Here is a 15,627-nt window from a genome sequence, read left to right on the forward strand (position 1 = left end):
GGCAGGAAATCCTGCAAAGAGAGAGAGAGAAAGAAAGTGAGAGGAAAGAAAGAAAGAAAGAAAGAGCTCAGTGTGAATAAAGACTCAGAACACAGAAGATCTTTAGGTCTGGATGTTTGTTCTTTTTTTGTTTTTTATTTTCTGGCATTGATGTCCATCTTTAAAATACACTGAATATTACTGATATGCAGTTTCCCACCTGTTTCACGGTACGGCGAGACCCTGATTCCTGTGTAATGACACCGTTATAGGATTACTCTACAAACATACAAAGTAAAAACACATCAGCTGGCATACCATCCGTACGAAATCCGTCATAACGACCACTTAGAGCAACAACGAAAAGAACGAAAACAAAAAAAATAACAAAAAAAAAAAAAAAAAAAAAAGCAAGACAATGCCCATACAGTCCTTTTAAGGATGCACGAAACAACTGATTTAAGTCAACAGTAAAATCAAGTTAAATGCGCTATTACACGGGAACCTGTTAAATATCAAAACAATTTATTAACAGAAATGCTTTTTTTTTTTTCCATGACTGTAGCAAAAGACTTTTTTTTTTTCTTTCTTTTTTTTTTTTTTTAAATCATAGATAGAATCGCATCCGGTGACGGGGCCTAAAATAACTGATAATCTTCCAGCGTTCTGTCATAAAAACCTGACAAAACCCGCGAGAGAGAGAGAGAGAGAGAGAGAGAGAGAACGGGAAACAAAAGACTCGCACGTTTGTTCCAACAAGACACTGTACAGCTCAGGGCGGAGGAGGGGCCGGAAAGTGTGGAACCCCGCCCCGCCCCCGCCCCGCCCCGCCCCCACCTCCGCAAGAGTTCATAGAGAAGCCAAGGCATTTGTAGAAAGGTAACGCAGCTCCTTGCACTTGAAGTTTGAGATGAAGTCGTAGCTTCTAACACTTTAAAAAGAAAAAAAAAAAAAACAAAGCCAGCGACCGGTAAACAAGCCAGAGTCTTTCTGCTTCACGTTTCTTCTTCTGGTGGCGACGATGGGGGGGGGAAAACAAACAAAAAAACAGAAAAAAAAAATCTGTATTTTTAATACAAACGGGGGGATATTCTTGCAGATTTTCCATGCTCGTCTTGGATTAATCGGCGCCTCGTCCGGTTCGTGTGCCGCTGGTGGAGATCGCAGTCATTCGTACGTTTCACACACAGAATACAGACTTTAGCTTCAGCTGGCTGGATGACGCTTATGTACAGAGGATGCTGATCCTGGTGATGGTGCGGCGGGCGGAGGGGGCGGAGGAAACACTCCGACGGTGTCGGATGAGCGTCCTGGTGGAGGATGGCGCTTCCCCCACACAAAGGCATACGGTCTATCGAGCAAAGACTGAGCTGAGAGTCAGGCTTTTTCATAAAAATCAAATGCTTTAGCACCATAAAATACCACTTGTTGGCAAGCAAAAAAACAAAAAGGTGGAGAACTGTAGAGGCAGCGCACACTGGAAATCTCCCAGTCACGTTCCACCGCCTGCCGTGTTTATGGATATCATCGCCTCATGCTGAGCGGGCGGAAGTCCGACCGCGGCTTCAGAAGGTCCAGGCGCTCCTCGTTCATCCGTCTCCGGTGTCACGTCCAGCCTTCGCCTCGACGACCCGGATTCGGGGGAGTTCGGCGGACGCGGAGCGGAGGAGCCGGACGGGCGGCGATGGGAGGGAAAAGTGACGGGGGAGCAGCCGGGTGATGTCTGGTGCGCGTCGTCGAGGAAAAGGCTTCCGGCCTCGGATGGCGTTGGTGCTCAGACGCAGGTCCCCTGGTGTGCTGGAGGAAGGGCTTTCCGGTTCTTCAGCGCCTGGGACTTGTCCTTGAAGTCTGTTGGTTTCTGCTGGGAGATGTCTATCAGCGCGCTGGCGACGATGATCCCTGAACACAGAGAGGAGAAACCCAGTTGAAAAACATGGGTGGGCAGAGACCTAATTAATTTGTTCACCTGGGAAAGACAGGATATCGAAGGCATTTCGTTAATAATTCTGCCTCGCAGTGAAAATGTGGTTTTAATTACTGCAGGCCTTAAAACAGCCAGGATCTCTTTAACTCTGTCTGGACTGCTGTACGGATGTCAAAATCCATAAATCCATCCATACCCGACTGTCCCGGAGGAGGCAGGCCCGAGGGTCCGGACGGCAGCCGCATGAGGACGGTCAACACGGCGGCTTTGCCTCCCGAACACGGCTCCATGGCAACGGGCTTGGGCGCTCCCTGCACAGAAAAGAGAAGAAAGCGCGGTTGTTTTACAGGCGGTGGACGATTAAAACCGCCTCCATCGGCACGCGAGCAGGAGAACGCCTGAAAAACATTTAATGTGTTTAACTGGATATTCCACCGGCGCTCTGTTCAACCCCCCCCCCCCCGCGCTGCCAGGAAAGGCATTTCCATTAGCGGCAGGAGCTGGAAGACGAGGCCCCCTCCCGATGAGACGGACGGTTCAATTGGCCACATAACAAACACTTGTGTCGCTGTCAGACGGACCACGTGGCGGCGAGCGCCCCCCCCCCCCCAGACTTAATGGCCAAAACCGCTTGTCTCAAGCGAGGAAAACATGTCATCCCGATAATGAATGTCGAGGGTTTCACAGCATGTTTTGGAAAAGAGGACAGAAATTGTGCAATAATGACATGTTCGAACAGAACTGAGGATTATTTTATTTATTTATTTTCCCTTCTGTCCGGCTGAATTTAAAACGGAGAGGAGCGAGGCACGCGCGGTTAAAAAAAAAACCGTCTGCATAATGACATGCATTAAAACATGAGAGAATGAGGAGTGGGACGCCGCCATTTGTTTTAAAACACTCTGGAAAGTCCTCACACATTTCACCCTGCAACAAAAAAGATCATTTATGGATTTTAAAACTGTCGATCAAACTGGTGTGTACAGAAGACAGAAAGATCGAGAAGCCAGGAAAAACTTCTTACATGTGCAATTTGTTTAAATGGATGACGTTAATTTATTTAATCACAACGCGAGGAGCGATGGAGCGCCGCTTCTCCCCAGTCTCTCAGCGGAAGTGCAGTCTTCTTCCCCGTGACGCACGCGCCGTGTAATTTCCCCATACGGCGACCAATTAAGTCTGCCATTTGAAATGTCACTGTACACAGCCGCCGCTCAGACGCACGGCGTCCACGCGTTTATCTTAATGGACGAAGTAAAAAGCAACTCGATGTAGTTATGAGGGTGTTTAACGTTAGGAGAGACTTTAACATTAAGGCAGAACAATGTGTATGATTTACTGAAAAGAGAAAAAATCAACTAAAAGTGGAATTAAAATTCATTTTTGCTGACTTCGCTCAGAAAGTAAAAGAAAAAAGAAAAAACAGTCCATCAACTTATATTCACTCAACCGCTCAGATCCAGCGTGTTGTCAAAGGAATCAGCACCTCATCAGTTACGTGCCATTATTTAATGATTAAACACGGCGCAACTTTGATAAATATGCAAAATGAGTGTTGACTTGATTCGTCCTTCATCAGAAGCGGCTCCTCCTGCGGAATTCAAACCATTTGCGATTATGAATGCTGTCAACAGCGGCCCGGGCTGAATTCCATTTGTCTGTGCCACTAATCAGCTGGAACTAACGCAGAGAGACAGAAAAATTGGGAGAAAGGAGAGCAGGACAAAGGTGAAGACAGAAAAAAGAAAAGGAAAAGGGGGAAATGGAAATGGAAGGGCGACCCAAAGACCAAAGTACAAATGGAAGGTGCATTAAAAATGACAAACTCTAATTCTTAATCACTGGATAAACCGTTCGAAAAAGTGAGCGCGTACACACACTTTACTCACACACCTCTATCTTTTATCTAATCTTATCAACTAGGGGAAATCCGACGCCCTCCATCATCAGCCAGAACTTTCCCGGAGGAAACGCCATCCGGGCTCCGAAACGAGCGTCGAGCTGCACGGAACAAACATCTGCCCGCGTCGCCGCTGCAGATTGTTTAACATGCGTTGTTACACAACCAAATTAGGGCAGCGCGGCGGCACGCGGCGTTCTCGTGCATCTGCTCCGCGACGGAGACGGACGGACATGCGAGATGGAGTTTAATTGCCGGCCCCGTTTCACGGCCATCGCGGTGACTTTGCTAATGAGCGGCTGCAGAACGCAAACCTACATCTGTACAATGGGGGCAATTTCATCACGGAGAGTCGGTCTGGATGATTTACGGGCTGCGGATGCACGGCCGGGCGGAGAATCGTCCGCACAGAGTCAAACTGACAAACAGCTGGGACCTGTAGGACTGCTGGATGTGGATCTCTACAACTTGTTTTTCTTCTGGAGGGTAGAACATGCAAACCCGTTAAAGACTGAATGAGGCGAAGGCGCTCACCACCAAAACCGTCTGTTACACATTCACTAGAGTGAAATGAACCAGATATATCAACAGCTGTCCATCAGGCTTCTGTCTCCTCTCCACATCACTACCATTAAACCTCGGACTGAAGAAAACCGAGCATTTTACCCAACTGTGAAGGAATCGTTTAGTCTTGTTAGTGTAAGTGTGTATGATGGCATTAACTGGCGGCTTCCTTGCGTATGGAGGCAATTAAAAGAAATAACGTGTTTCTGAACATGTTACTGTCTGAGCTCAGTCGTCCATCATGTCCAGATTTCAGTAATCGCGCCGTAAAACGCTCATTTTCGTGCATTTGTGTAAAATGAGACAGCATCCCTTTTCTTCTGTCTCCCTCTGTGTGAAATTACTGTATTGATCCGGGCTAACAGGAGTGATCCCACAACGGAGAGAAGGCTGGGGGGGGGGGGAACATAAAAACATTAATAAATCATTTCATGCCTGTTCAACCTTTTCTATCAACACCTTTTAAAATGCCGCGTCCAATTTCTAGATCCTCCAAAGACGGCTTTACGCTGCCTGCAGATTTACCCGGCATTAATCACGAGGGAGGACTGCAACGTGGTCGTCGGCATCCGTCCGGGGACGGGAACACGCAAACGCAAACGAGCGCGCCCAGCGACGTATCTCCTCCCCTCTCCCCGGCTGACAGGTGCCATCCATCACACTAGCTCTTCGTTAGCGCCTCCATATGTTGGGACGCGGCGCCGCGGGCCGACGGCGCTCACACACCACACGCCCCCCCCCCCCCACCGCCCCAGACGGCCCCGCCGCCCGGCCGGCAGCTGCTGACATCCCGGTCACTAAAAGCAACGTCCGTCTTGGGGGCTTTGAAATGGAGCCAAACGGGAGAGATACGGGTATAATTGCGGCTCTCGGACCAGCTGGAGGGTCAAGTCAAGTGGCGGCGGAGGAATGCGAGTCGGGAAAGCGGCGAGATCAGCGCTGACAATACAGCCGGCGAACAGGGTCTCCGGTGGGCGTGGGGAGTTATTCCGGTCCGGTGGCCCATCTGTGTTTTCATTGCTATTCAAAGAGCAGCGGTTATTACGATATCCATTATCATTTAAGCCATTTAAAATTGTATTCTAAGCTTTTAAGCTTTGCTGCAGTCGCTACAGAGCAGGCGATGTAAATACACAAAAAGGCTGGCATGGGCGCCCGCGTCCACACCAACAAATATTTCTGCTGGTTAAGTGGCGCCAGATGCTCGCCAATTAACCTTTCGCGAAAGAGAATTAAGGCCCGATCCGTACAGTTCACCTTCAGCCGGTGCCAAGGCGTGCGACGCTCCGACGTTTCCATCTGAGCATTTGGAGACGCGGAGATTCGACTTTCCCGAAAAAGACCCGATCGTCCAACACGCATAAACACATTTGGAAAGCTGTTGCTTCGCGATGGCGGCGTGCTCGCCCTGCAAATTATTTTAGCCTGAAATATTCCAAGAAAACACAACAGAAATCAAAGTTTTTGTGTTTTATACACAGATTCGCCAGAACATTACGACCACCGACAAGTCAAGATGACAAACACCGATTCTGTCTTTTTCATGGCGCCCGTTAGTGAGATAAATCAGGCAGCAAGTGAACATTTTGTCCTCAAATTGGGTGTGCTGGAAGCAAGAAAAATGGCCGAGCGCGAGGATTTCAGCAAGTCTGACAAGGGCCAGAGCCATAAAGAGGACGAGGCCCGTAGAGATGATGGATGAACACGGAGACGGATGTGTGACGGCTAAACGATATCTTCAAACCTACAGCTCTTTTCGGGGAGGGTCTGGGCCGCAGTGGTCAGTATCTATTAAATATCGAGTAATGATCCAGTGACGGGGGGGGTGGGTGATTCAATCCAACAGACAAGGAACTTCAGCACAAATAGACGCAGATAAAAAGGTGTTGGAATGAAAAAAATATTAGTATTTTCTTCCCTTTTTGATTTATTCTTGAAAAAAAAACCCCAATGTGTTTTCGTTCAGGGTAAAAACAAGAAAAAAAAATAACATGGTGAGTAAAGAATCAAAGGAAAAACTAAAATTTCAATGCAACAAACTGAGCGTCCGCGCAGGCCAATTCTCTCTAAACACCGGCAGACTTTCCCGGTGGTTTCTGCCGTCCCGAAAAGCTGCGCGGACGCCTCAGCGAAGTATTCAAAGTCACACATTCGCAGGTCCACGCTGCACCTTGAAAGGGTCGAGCGGCAGAAGACTAATGTGTTTTTTTTTTCCCCCTCTCAGTTATCATTTCCAAAACAGCTTGAAACGTTGTTTGCGGCGAGAGACTCTCTGGCGGCTTTAAAAGCCCCCCCCCCCCGCTCCTCTACCGCGCCTCTTAACAGGAACCACTGTCTTTGATTTCTGTGCAAAGAAAGGGAGGATCTCTGCTGGAACGCATTAATAAACGCCGGGCAGAAACGCGTCCCACTGACAAGTGTGTAATTAACATTTTGCCTAAATTAGGCCAAAGCACCATTCAGAGTTCCTCTCCGCCCCACTGCTTGTAAAGTGCAACAAAATAGGGCACTCAGAGCCAAGGAACACTGTTTTTTTTCTCTCTTTACATTGCCCTTCACGATACCGTAATGCACAGTGAGCGCCACTCAGCAGTGCATTATGGGGCCTCTTTCCCGGGTGCCACAGTGATTTTACTTCTCTCAGGAGCAGGTGACACCGAGGCCGGTCCCGGCTGAGGAGTCGCTATTGGTCCTCTGTCGCCGCTGCGAGGACGCCGCTCTCGGTTATGCTTTTATTCCGTGTGGCGGCCGAACCCCCGCGCTCTACTCAGCGCCAGACTTTTTTTTTTTTTTTTTTTTTAAAGCATCGGAGGAATAAATAAAGTGCGGCAGCAAGTGGAAAAGAATAATTCAGTGCAAAAGCACATCGGCATCCAGCGTGTGATAACGAATAAATCAATCACAGGCTGAATGCCGAAGCGCGGCGCAGCGTATTCCCAGTAAACAACCCAAGAGAACAAATTAGGTGAAATGAAAACAGAGTAAAATACACCCTGTGGGACGCAGGAGAAATGTTAAACGTTCCAAAAGAAGCCTTGACGTGAATATTCCATTATCAAAGCGGCTAATCTCGTTCGGCGACGCCTCCTCAAGCAGTGGCCATCCCGTTTTGTTCTGAAAGATTAAAAAGTTCATTTTGTCGATCAGTAAAATTGAAAAATAAATAATGAAGCGAACCAGTGGAAGTGTTGGAGAAGATATACACTCTGGTGATTAAGCCTCAGGAACTGAATGCAAGTCACTATAATGTTCCTGTGAGGCCTGGAGGCATAACGTGTCTGTGTGTGTGTGCGTGTGTGTGTGTGTGTGTGTGTGTGTGTCTGCGCGAAAGCAAATGAGTAAGACTCACATCAACCACCGGCTGCAACACTTCTGTCAACTCTCCTCTGGCGTCCAGCGACACGGCGACCGAGGCGAATGGCCGGCTGGCCATCTGCTGACGTTCCCTCATCAGTTGCTGCGGAGTCAAACACAGACGACGGGTGACGAACACGCTACCAAACAATGGCGGCGTCACCGCACACGCTCCATATGTCTCACAGGTAGAGCCATTAAAATGTCAAAACCCGGCTGTAGAGTTCTCCTCAGGGTGAAACAACACTCACACTCGCCCATTCCTATCAGAGAAATAATGAAAATCAACACTTTAGTCATTATTTGGTGGTTGTATTGTTCTATTTTATTTATATGATATCATAAAACATGTTACTGTGATTACAGAAAATCAATACTGAACATCAATGAAGAAACGGTGAAAGAACATTCACGGCCTCTGGAAATGAAGAACTACGTGAGTCCTGAAGCTCCCGTTCAAGACTTCTGTCTGTTTATGATACAATAAAGATGGAGGGAAAAGATAGCAATTACAGCTCGACGTCATTTTGTGTTCAATCTGATCGACGCCGCCAGCCACAGATCGACAGGAATTCCTTTCCCGTCTCGGAGAAACTTAGGAAAAAACGTGTGTCAGAGCTTCTAGAAACGCCGAGGTTCCCGTCTCCACCGCCGAGCGACACGGTTCCTGCCGCTCAGACGGAGGAGGAAAATAGCCCCCCGTGTTCGCCCGCTAATCAATATTGTAAAACAACGAGCGCCACACTTTCATCAGCGCCGCGCCGTCTGATCAATATCTAAACAGGCCGCCATTTTCACACCAAGGACATCGCTGATTGCTATTGGATTTGTGACGAGCTTAAGCACGCCGCATTAAGATCTAATTGTGCTTCAGATTACGAGGAACTTGGGAGTGGTCGGGACAGTCGGCCTCGTAACCTGGATTCTCTCACAAACACGCCAAGAAACATCCGACTGCGGAGCGGCGAAGAAAACCCAAAATGTGCTCAAAAACGTTCAGATTTTCAGTTTTTTGCGCAGTAGCCTTTTAAAGAAATTGTGGGTCAGCAGTGAGGGAACAGAGAAGTGCCCTTGGGGTAGTAATGAACCCTGAAAATCGTGTTTCCACACCCCCTCACCCCGGCTCACTCCCGGCGTAATTAAGTGTTCATTAGTCCGGCTATTAATTGACAAATTTTATATGGGGTCCGCGGAGGTTGACGGCAGGGTGGAAATTAACATGTGAGGAAGAAGAAGGAAAAAAAAAAAAAAAAAAGCCGGAAACGATTCGAATCAGTGTCCGGGAGTGTATCAACATATTAATCTGTCTGACATGTTCACAGAAAGATGCTCAGGAAATAAAAAAGGTTGTCAAAAGGAGGCAGTTGGGAGCGATCTGTTGTTATTACTGAGGCAGCGCTTCAATGAAGGTATCAATCATTTGTGGATTTTAACACTGTACATAATAAACCGCCTCACATCAGGTTTTAAAACTCCTCAAATAAAACCAAACAAGCTTCGATGAGCCAGAATTTACAGCTTTTTACTGATTTTCTACATATTTTAGGTGCGATTCCTTGTTTTTACATTACAAACGAGACAAATATACCTGTTACTGCTTTTTATGACATTTCAGTAACAAATCTAATGAATGTCAGCGTGATAACATTTAAAAAGAAATGAAACTTTGCACTTTAAATGCTGATAATGAGAGGACACTCTGTGCCTGCACTCGACCCTTCAAAGTTTTTTTCGGGGTGGGTCTCAGCTGGCTCGAGCCAACCATCCATCATCCTTCGCGGCGCTACAGATTTGTCAACTGTCTCGTCTCTCCCTCCTCCTGAGACTCGTCTGTCAAATAAAAAGTTTACCAAATGAAAAAAAAAAACAAAAAAAAAAACGGAGCTTTCTGCACGGATCATAAATGATGCATCCTGAACGGTGCGGCTCGTGCCGACGCCTTTTAAAGACTAAACCTTCTGCGTTTCGCGGGGTCTCTGTCGAGAGGCGAACGAGGAGAAGGCGCTCTGTTGGTGCTCTGTCGACTCGCTCTTGAAAATCCTCCCTCAGGGAGGTAAAGCTAAGAAAGGAAGGGGAAAAAAATAAATAAATAAAACGACAACAGCCAAGTGAAATTGAGATTGATCACTGGATTGATTTTTCTTTTTGTAGCCCTGATTTTTAAACTTTCTATCTGAAGTCCCATGTTAGATTGTTGTACATCTCAACCATTAAACATCAAAGGAGCAATACAAAACCTATAGATTTGAGCTGCCGGGCCACCGCGGGTCAAAAATGAGAAATTTTGCCCTTTTCGGAAAGATAAACGGAGGATGGAGGGCCCTGCGAGGTTGTTGCAAAACAAGAAAACAGCTCACGGCTTATTATGGTTCCCAACACAAAAGCTTCAAATCCAACAACATTCATCCTAAATGTCAGATAGCGGTGATGTTATTTATCATGTTGCAGAATTCGTTTAAAGCAACAAAGCGCGAGGAGGGAGGCCGAGCAAAGTCAGGGAACGCCGGCGCTTCGCTCGGTGTCCAGAACATGCAGCACGGAAAGGAGGAAAAAAGAAAAAAAAAAAAGAAAAAAGAAAAAGTGCCAGGAATACAATCGTCAAAGGGCCAATACAATACCGGAGAGATTCCAGAAATGAATTAATGAAGTTAATGACAAAAGGCAGGAGTGAACTCTGTAAAACCAATTAACGCCTGTGCAATGACAGACTGATTTTGTCAAGAATACAAGCTGGAGCCATTCACGGCTCCGATAAGGGCGGCGGCCATGAAGTGCACTGCTACGCGGCTTGATTAATTTGGCAAGTGAGCGCATGAATTATCTGTGGAGTGAATACGGCATTTTGTTCTCCTCACCGGAGTCTAGGAAAGGCCGGGTGTCATCCCGCCTCGGAGCGTATTCTACACCTCGGCAGGTCACTGTGTCCCCTTCAAAGATCACTGCTTGTACCCGCGGGCTCTCGACGAATTCTTCTTTTTTTTTCTTTTTTTTTTATAGAGAGAAAACAGTAAACACAAACTCAGGAAATGAGTGGGTGGCTTCCCTCAACTCCTCAACCAGAGGACGGCAGATCAAGTTCACAATGATCTTCTAAGGCGAGGCGCGTAATGAGTTAAATAATGTCAGTGCAAGTTTATTTTTCTAGTCACATCCTGTGAACTGAAGAGGAAAAACAGCTCGAAAAAATTCTGCTCTGAGCCCGACAAGCTAAACATGGGTACATATGCGAGAGAAAAGAAGAAAAACAGTAAGATATTCCAGAAATTCGGGTGCTTCTAGATATATAAAAAAAAAAAAAAAGCTTGGGAACCACTTCAACATGGCATACAGAACTTAAATTCTGTAAATTAAATTCTTTAAATCTGAATTAACCTGCATCTCTGAAGTTCTTGACTCCCAAGGTGAGCGACAGCTCGCCCATCGCAGAGAGGCTCTCTCTCTCTGGCCTCAGCGAAAATGATCCCGGCGCAAACTTTTAACTGAACAAAGGACGAGCGAGGTGACGAGGGGCTTAAGAGTGAGATAATCTCATTGGAGCGATCGATGGCCGCTGATTGAGTGCTTCAAGAGCAGAGAGGGATGCCACCGAGTTGGAGCGCACAGCCGTGTGCTTCGAGATGCTGTTCATTTCTAACCCTGGTGAAGCCGCTCCACACTGAACGAACATGAAAATCTACCCTAACAAAAAAGAACTGAAGCCAATCAAATTTAGCTGCAGACAAAAGAAACGCAGCTCTCTTCCTTTATTTAAATCCTGTGTCTGACAAGGCTTCAATCTCACGAGCGTATTACTGAAAGTGGAACCCGAAGCAGCGCGTCCTGACCCACGCAGGCCTTTCTTCTCCGTCCAGATACCTGCTGAGAGTCTGTTGACACGCCAGCAGCTGCAAAGCATCCAAATCCAACCGCTGCCGTCCAAGAGAAACTATCATCCAGCTGATACAATATCAGTATAATGCTGAATAGCTGACATGGTTTAAACCAGCTACATATATAATGAAGCTTAAAAAAACTCCAAGGGACAGTTAAATAAAACAAAAAGCAGTTTTTTTTTTTTCTCCAAATATTCATCACTTTCAATGACCGTCTCGACCCCGGCCGTGAGTGAACACAGCCACATCAGATGAACCCATATGTTTGTGTGTCGCGCCGTGGTGTTGCGGTCTGGTTAAATGTCAGCGCCCCTCCCCTCCCTCCCCCTCCCCCTCCCGTTCCCCCCACAGGTAGCTTCAAAGAGGTCAGCCCTTGTCCTCGTCGCTGGCATTTACAGCTTCACCCTCCTTTCGTCGCTGCTCGGGATCCAAGGCTCGTCAACTATCCTCGACCGAAACCGTCCAAACACAGACACATTTTCACCGTTCGGCCAACCCTTCGTTCTTCCGGCAAACGATCGGTTTTGGAAGACGAAAGAGAAAAATCAGCTTGATCAATCACAAAAAAGAATCACAGTTAAATAACTTGTCAGCGTTCTGGTTCAACACTGGACATCCAGCAAAAGAAGTTCAGAATCGGTCATCCATACGCCGCCTGGCTGCGTCTCCCTCTCATTATTGCCGTTGCCACTTCTGAAAGCCTCATTAAGACTCATTCATTACACATCTTTTTTTTTTTTTTTTTGTCAGACGGAGGCTTCGACTGTCCCGCCGGCCAAATCCTCTCAGCCTTTATTTTGGACGAGCCAGGCTGCGCCCCAGCTTCTTCAAATGAACCGGACACGGCGATCAGTTCACCAATGACACCACATCATCGATCGTTCACATAAACACTTCATGAGACTCGGATCCAAACCATCTCTACAGGTGAGTCCAGAGGAAGAGCGGCCGAGAGAAACGCGACATGAGAAGTGCTTAACGGCACTGAGGAAACCGCCGTAAGGCCGCCACAGCTTCTGGGGAAAGGTTACTAACACACACCCTCTCTTAACAGTGCTTCTCTGAAAGTAGGGCACCTGGAAATGCCACAGCGAGAGTCTGAGGGCAACGTCTCTCCAAGCTTCACGCAGCTTTTAACAATACACATCAGAAATACTTTATGTTAACCGTAAATTTATTCTGGGGAAACATGTTGGTGGAACAAAGTTTGTCTAAAGTAAATAAATGAAAAAAAAAAATACTGTAGAAAATAGTGTGAAATAGTGTGTATCGAATCTCCCCTTAAAGAGGAAAAATACACGTCTTGCTGGTGAAAGAGCCAAAAGACGGACGAGCGACTTTTACAGCTGAGAAAACAAACCGCAGCGAGAGATTTAAAAGAAATCGCATTAAAAACACACTTCTGCAAAACGAGCCAATCAATACTGCTGAAGAACTCAATCACCGAGAGACAGCGAATATAGAAAAAGCATTAAACATGTTGTTGCCTTCGCCGCTAAACCTCTCAGCCCCGCGGCTGCATGACACAAAGGTTTTCATTTAACTCTGTATTTGTTTCCGTCTGACAGCTGAAGGACGCTGACAAATAACACGCGTGGCAAGAGTCAACAGGAAGAGTGAGCGGAATTTCAATAGCGCGCGCGCCCATCTGCTTGCATTAATTTTTTATTGACTTTTAATTTTTTGGATCGGCCCGATTCGGAGTCGCGGCGGCCATCATTCTTGTTTACTTTCATATATCAATTAGAGCGTATAAAACCCGGATCCTGCGATTATCGGCGTCGAACCCAAAAGGGAAATAAATTGGGAGACGGCGGGCCATGAGGCTGCAGGTGCGCCAAATGCAACTTCCTGCCTCTGGATACGAGACGGGAGAATGTGGGATGGACTCCGAGGAGATGGAAATGACGGCCGCTCTTCCAGACGCCCCTCAATGCCGCAGAAGTTGAGGGCAGTCGGGTGAATTTGCATACGTTTTGCTGCCGTCTTCCCTCGCCTGCACGACGTCTTTTATCATTCCTCCTGCCAATCATCTCATCTTTCACCTCCTTTCATCTCCATCTTTTGCGACCCCGCTCTTTCACACCGGCCCTGAATTTTAATGATTAATATCCCCTCTTTCCTTGAGTCACTCGCAGGATCTCATTACTTAGATTCTTCCCCAAAACAAACACCCTGAAACTCCACGCATAATATTGAATTTTCAATGATAATCTTACTTTTTTTAAATTGATAGAATGTATTTGCACGTTTTAGCTCCATTACCTGATTATATTGACTATCACACAGTTTTTTTCCTAAAACAAAAGAATCTCATCCACCATGTTTTTCTTCCCAGCCTTTTCCTGACTAAAGTGCGGTTTACCCGAGACGGAGCGAATGCGCTCGTCGAACGAAACAGATGAGGTATTTTCCGAGAACTGCTTTACATGTCGACCGGGCAGGTTGAACGGACTCACCTCTCGGCGGCGTGACGCCCAGCAGGTCTGCTTGATCTTCCAAACCACTGCAGCCACCAGCAGGAGGGACAGGAAGCAACTGCCACCAAAGAAACGGAGAGACGTCAGGAAGGGGAATAATAACAAACAGCAGCTGTTCCTGGAAGTCGTATTTCCCAGAAACAACTTAACACTCCATCTAGATTCCCAAAGAAAGTCAGAAACACATGATTCAAGGCTCTGGCACATTCAATTATTAGCGGAGTGAATATTTTGGCCGATTACTTCAATTAATAATCCAACGGCACGACCATTAGTCAAGGGAAATTCAGCAACACCGCTGGGATAGAAAAGTATGAGTGATTGGGAGCTCCCACTTCATTATCCCTGTGACAGATGAGAATATGAAGATTATTATGAGCTTAAGAGACATTCGGCCCCTTTTAACCACGCGCGAGCGGCTGCGTTCCGGACCAAGCTCTACCCCGTCTGTGTGGGAACGCCATCAATATAAAGTATTGTCGCCAGTTTTGATTATTTCTAAGCAACACAAGAAATAATTTACCAAACATCAAAATATTTACATAGTGTGTAAAGTAAAAGAATCAAATACGACTCCAGGTAACATTTTCTGTTTTCGCATGAACCCCAAAAGTCGGGAAGTTAAAATGTGTCAAACTTTCGAGCAGTTTTTCCCCGCCGACTATAATTAAAGGGAGCATGAAGCGGCCCCGCACGTCCACGAACAAAGACCATCCCATTTGGATTTGAAACACATGATGTAATATGAGCGCTAATCCCCGGTCTTAGGGGAAGTGCCACGTTTCTGTAATGGGCCGACTGGTCCGATGAACGCATTTCACCAGAGACGCGTTAACGGGCTCCAATGTCGAGGGCCAGTTTGCGCGATATGTAAACTTCAGGCCTGTTAAAGCCGTCGGAGGGGACGGCTGAAGAAGGCGATCATGTGAGGGGGCGTAAAAAAAAAAAAAAGAGGGGAAGGGGGGATTAAGGTGTCACAGGTGGAATTTATTTTATAGCTGTAAAAGCTTGGAAAGCGTTTCAATCTTTTAGAAGTGCTTGCACCATCTGAGACACCTTTGAAGATAACGGCGGACGGAGGGGAGGGGCCGGGAGCGAGTCCGATGTGTCTGGAGTGACAGAAATTCCTCCACAGATATCTGGCTTACATTGTCTGTGTTTTAGTTGGTAAAACGGCTCAAATCACAATACATAAAACAAACTGGGGGGGAAAACAAAACTGTGCCACAAGGAGACGATGCCGAAACTATGAGGAACGCAGAGTTCGAGGAAAAGGAGGGCGCTTCGTCGGTCTGCAGTCGAAGACGGGGAGACGATACTCGAGTAAACTCAGGAGACGAAACAATGAGAGAGCGAAGTCATGCCGTCATTTCTTCACCCTCTATCCTGCATACAAGGAGGTCTGGGAACCCTGTGGGGCGATCTGACATTTTGTCATCAGGCTGATTACGTTCCCCGCAGGTTCAGCCCTCCTCAAATCTTCTGGAAACACTCACACACTCGCACAGAGACACACACACTGGCTCTGTAATGGCAGCAGGGCTTTTCACTTTT

At 46.9% G+C, this 15,627-nt stretch overlaps 1 protein-coding gene across 1 annotated transcript in view; it reads right to left on the reverse strand.

The window, feature by feature from the left end:
• Positions 1-520: 520 nt before the first annotated feature.
• Positions 521-15,627, reverse strand: part of atrnl1b (attractin-like 1b) — a 49,947-nt gene continuing 34,840 nt past the window's right edge. Inside the window, exons 26-29 of the mRNA XM_030097861.1 lie at positions 14,053-14,131; positions 7,717-7,824; positions 2,100-2,214; positions 521-1,878 (exon numbers count right to left, since the gene is read on the reverse strand). Of these exons, the coding sequence (XP_029953721.1) occupies positions 1,754-1,878; positions 2,100-2,214; positions 7,717-7,824; positions 14,053-14,131 (427 nt within the window). The 3' untranslated portion in view covers positions 521-1,753. The remainder of the gene's footprint in view (positions 1,879-2,099; positions 2,215-7,716; positions 7,825-14,052; positions 14,132-15,627) is intronic.

Source organism: Salarias fasciatus, chromosome 8 (genome assembly GCF_902148845.1).
Source record: "Salarias fasciatus chromosome 8, fSalaFa1.1, whole genome shotgun sequence".
Lineage (NCBI taxonomy): Eukaryota > Metazoa > Chordata > Actinopteri > Blenniiformes > Blenniidae > Salarias > Salarias fasciatus.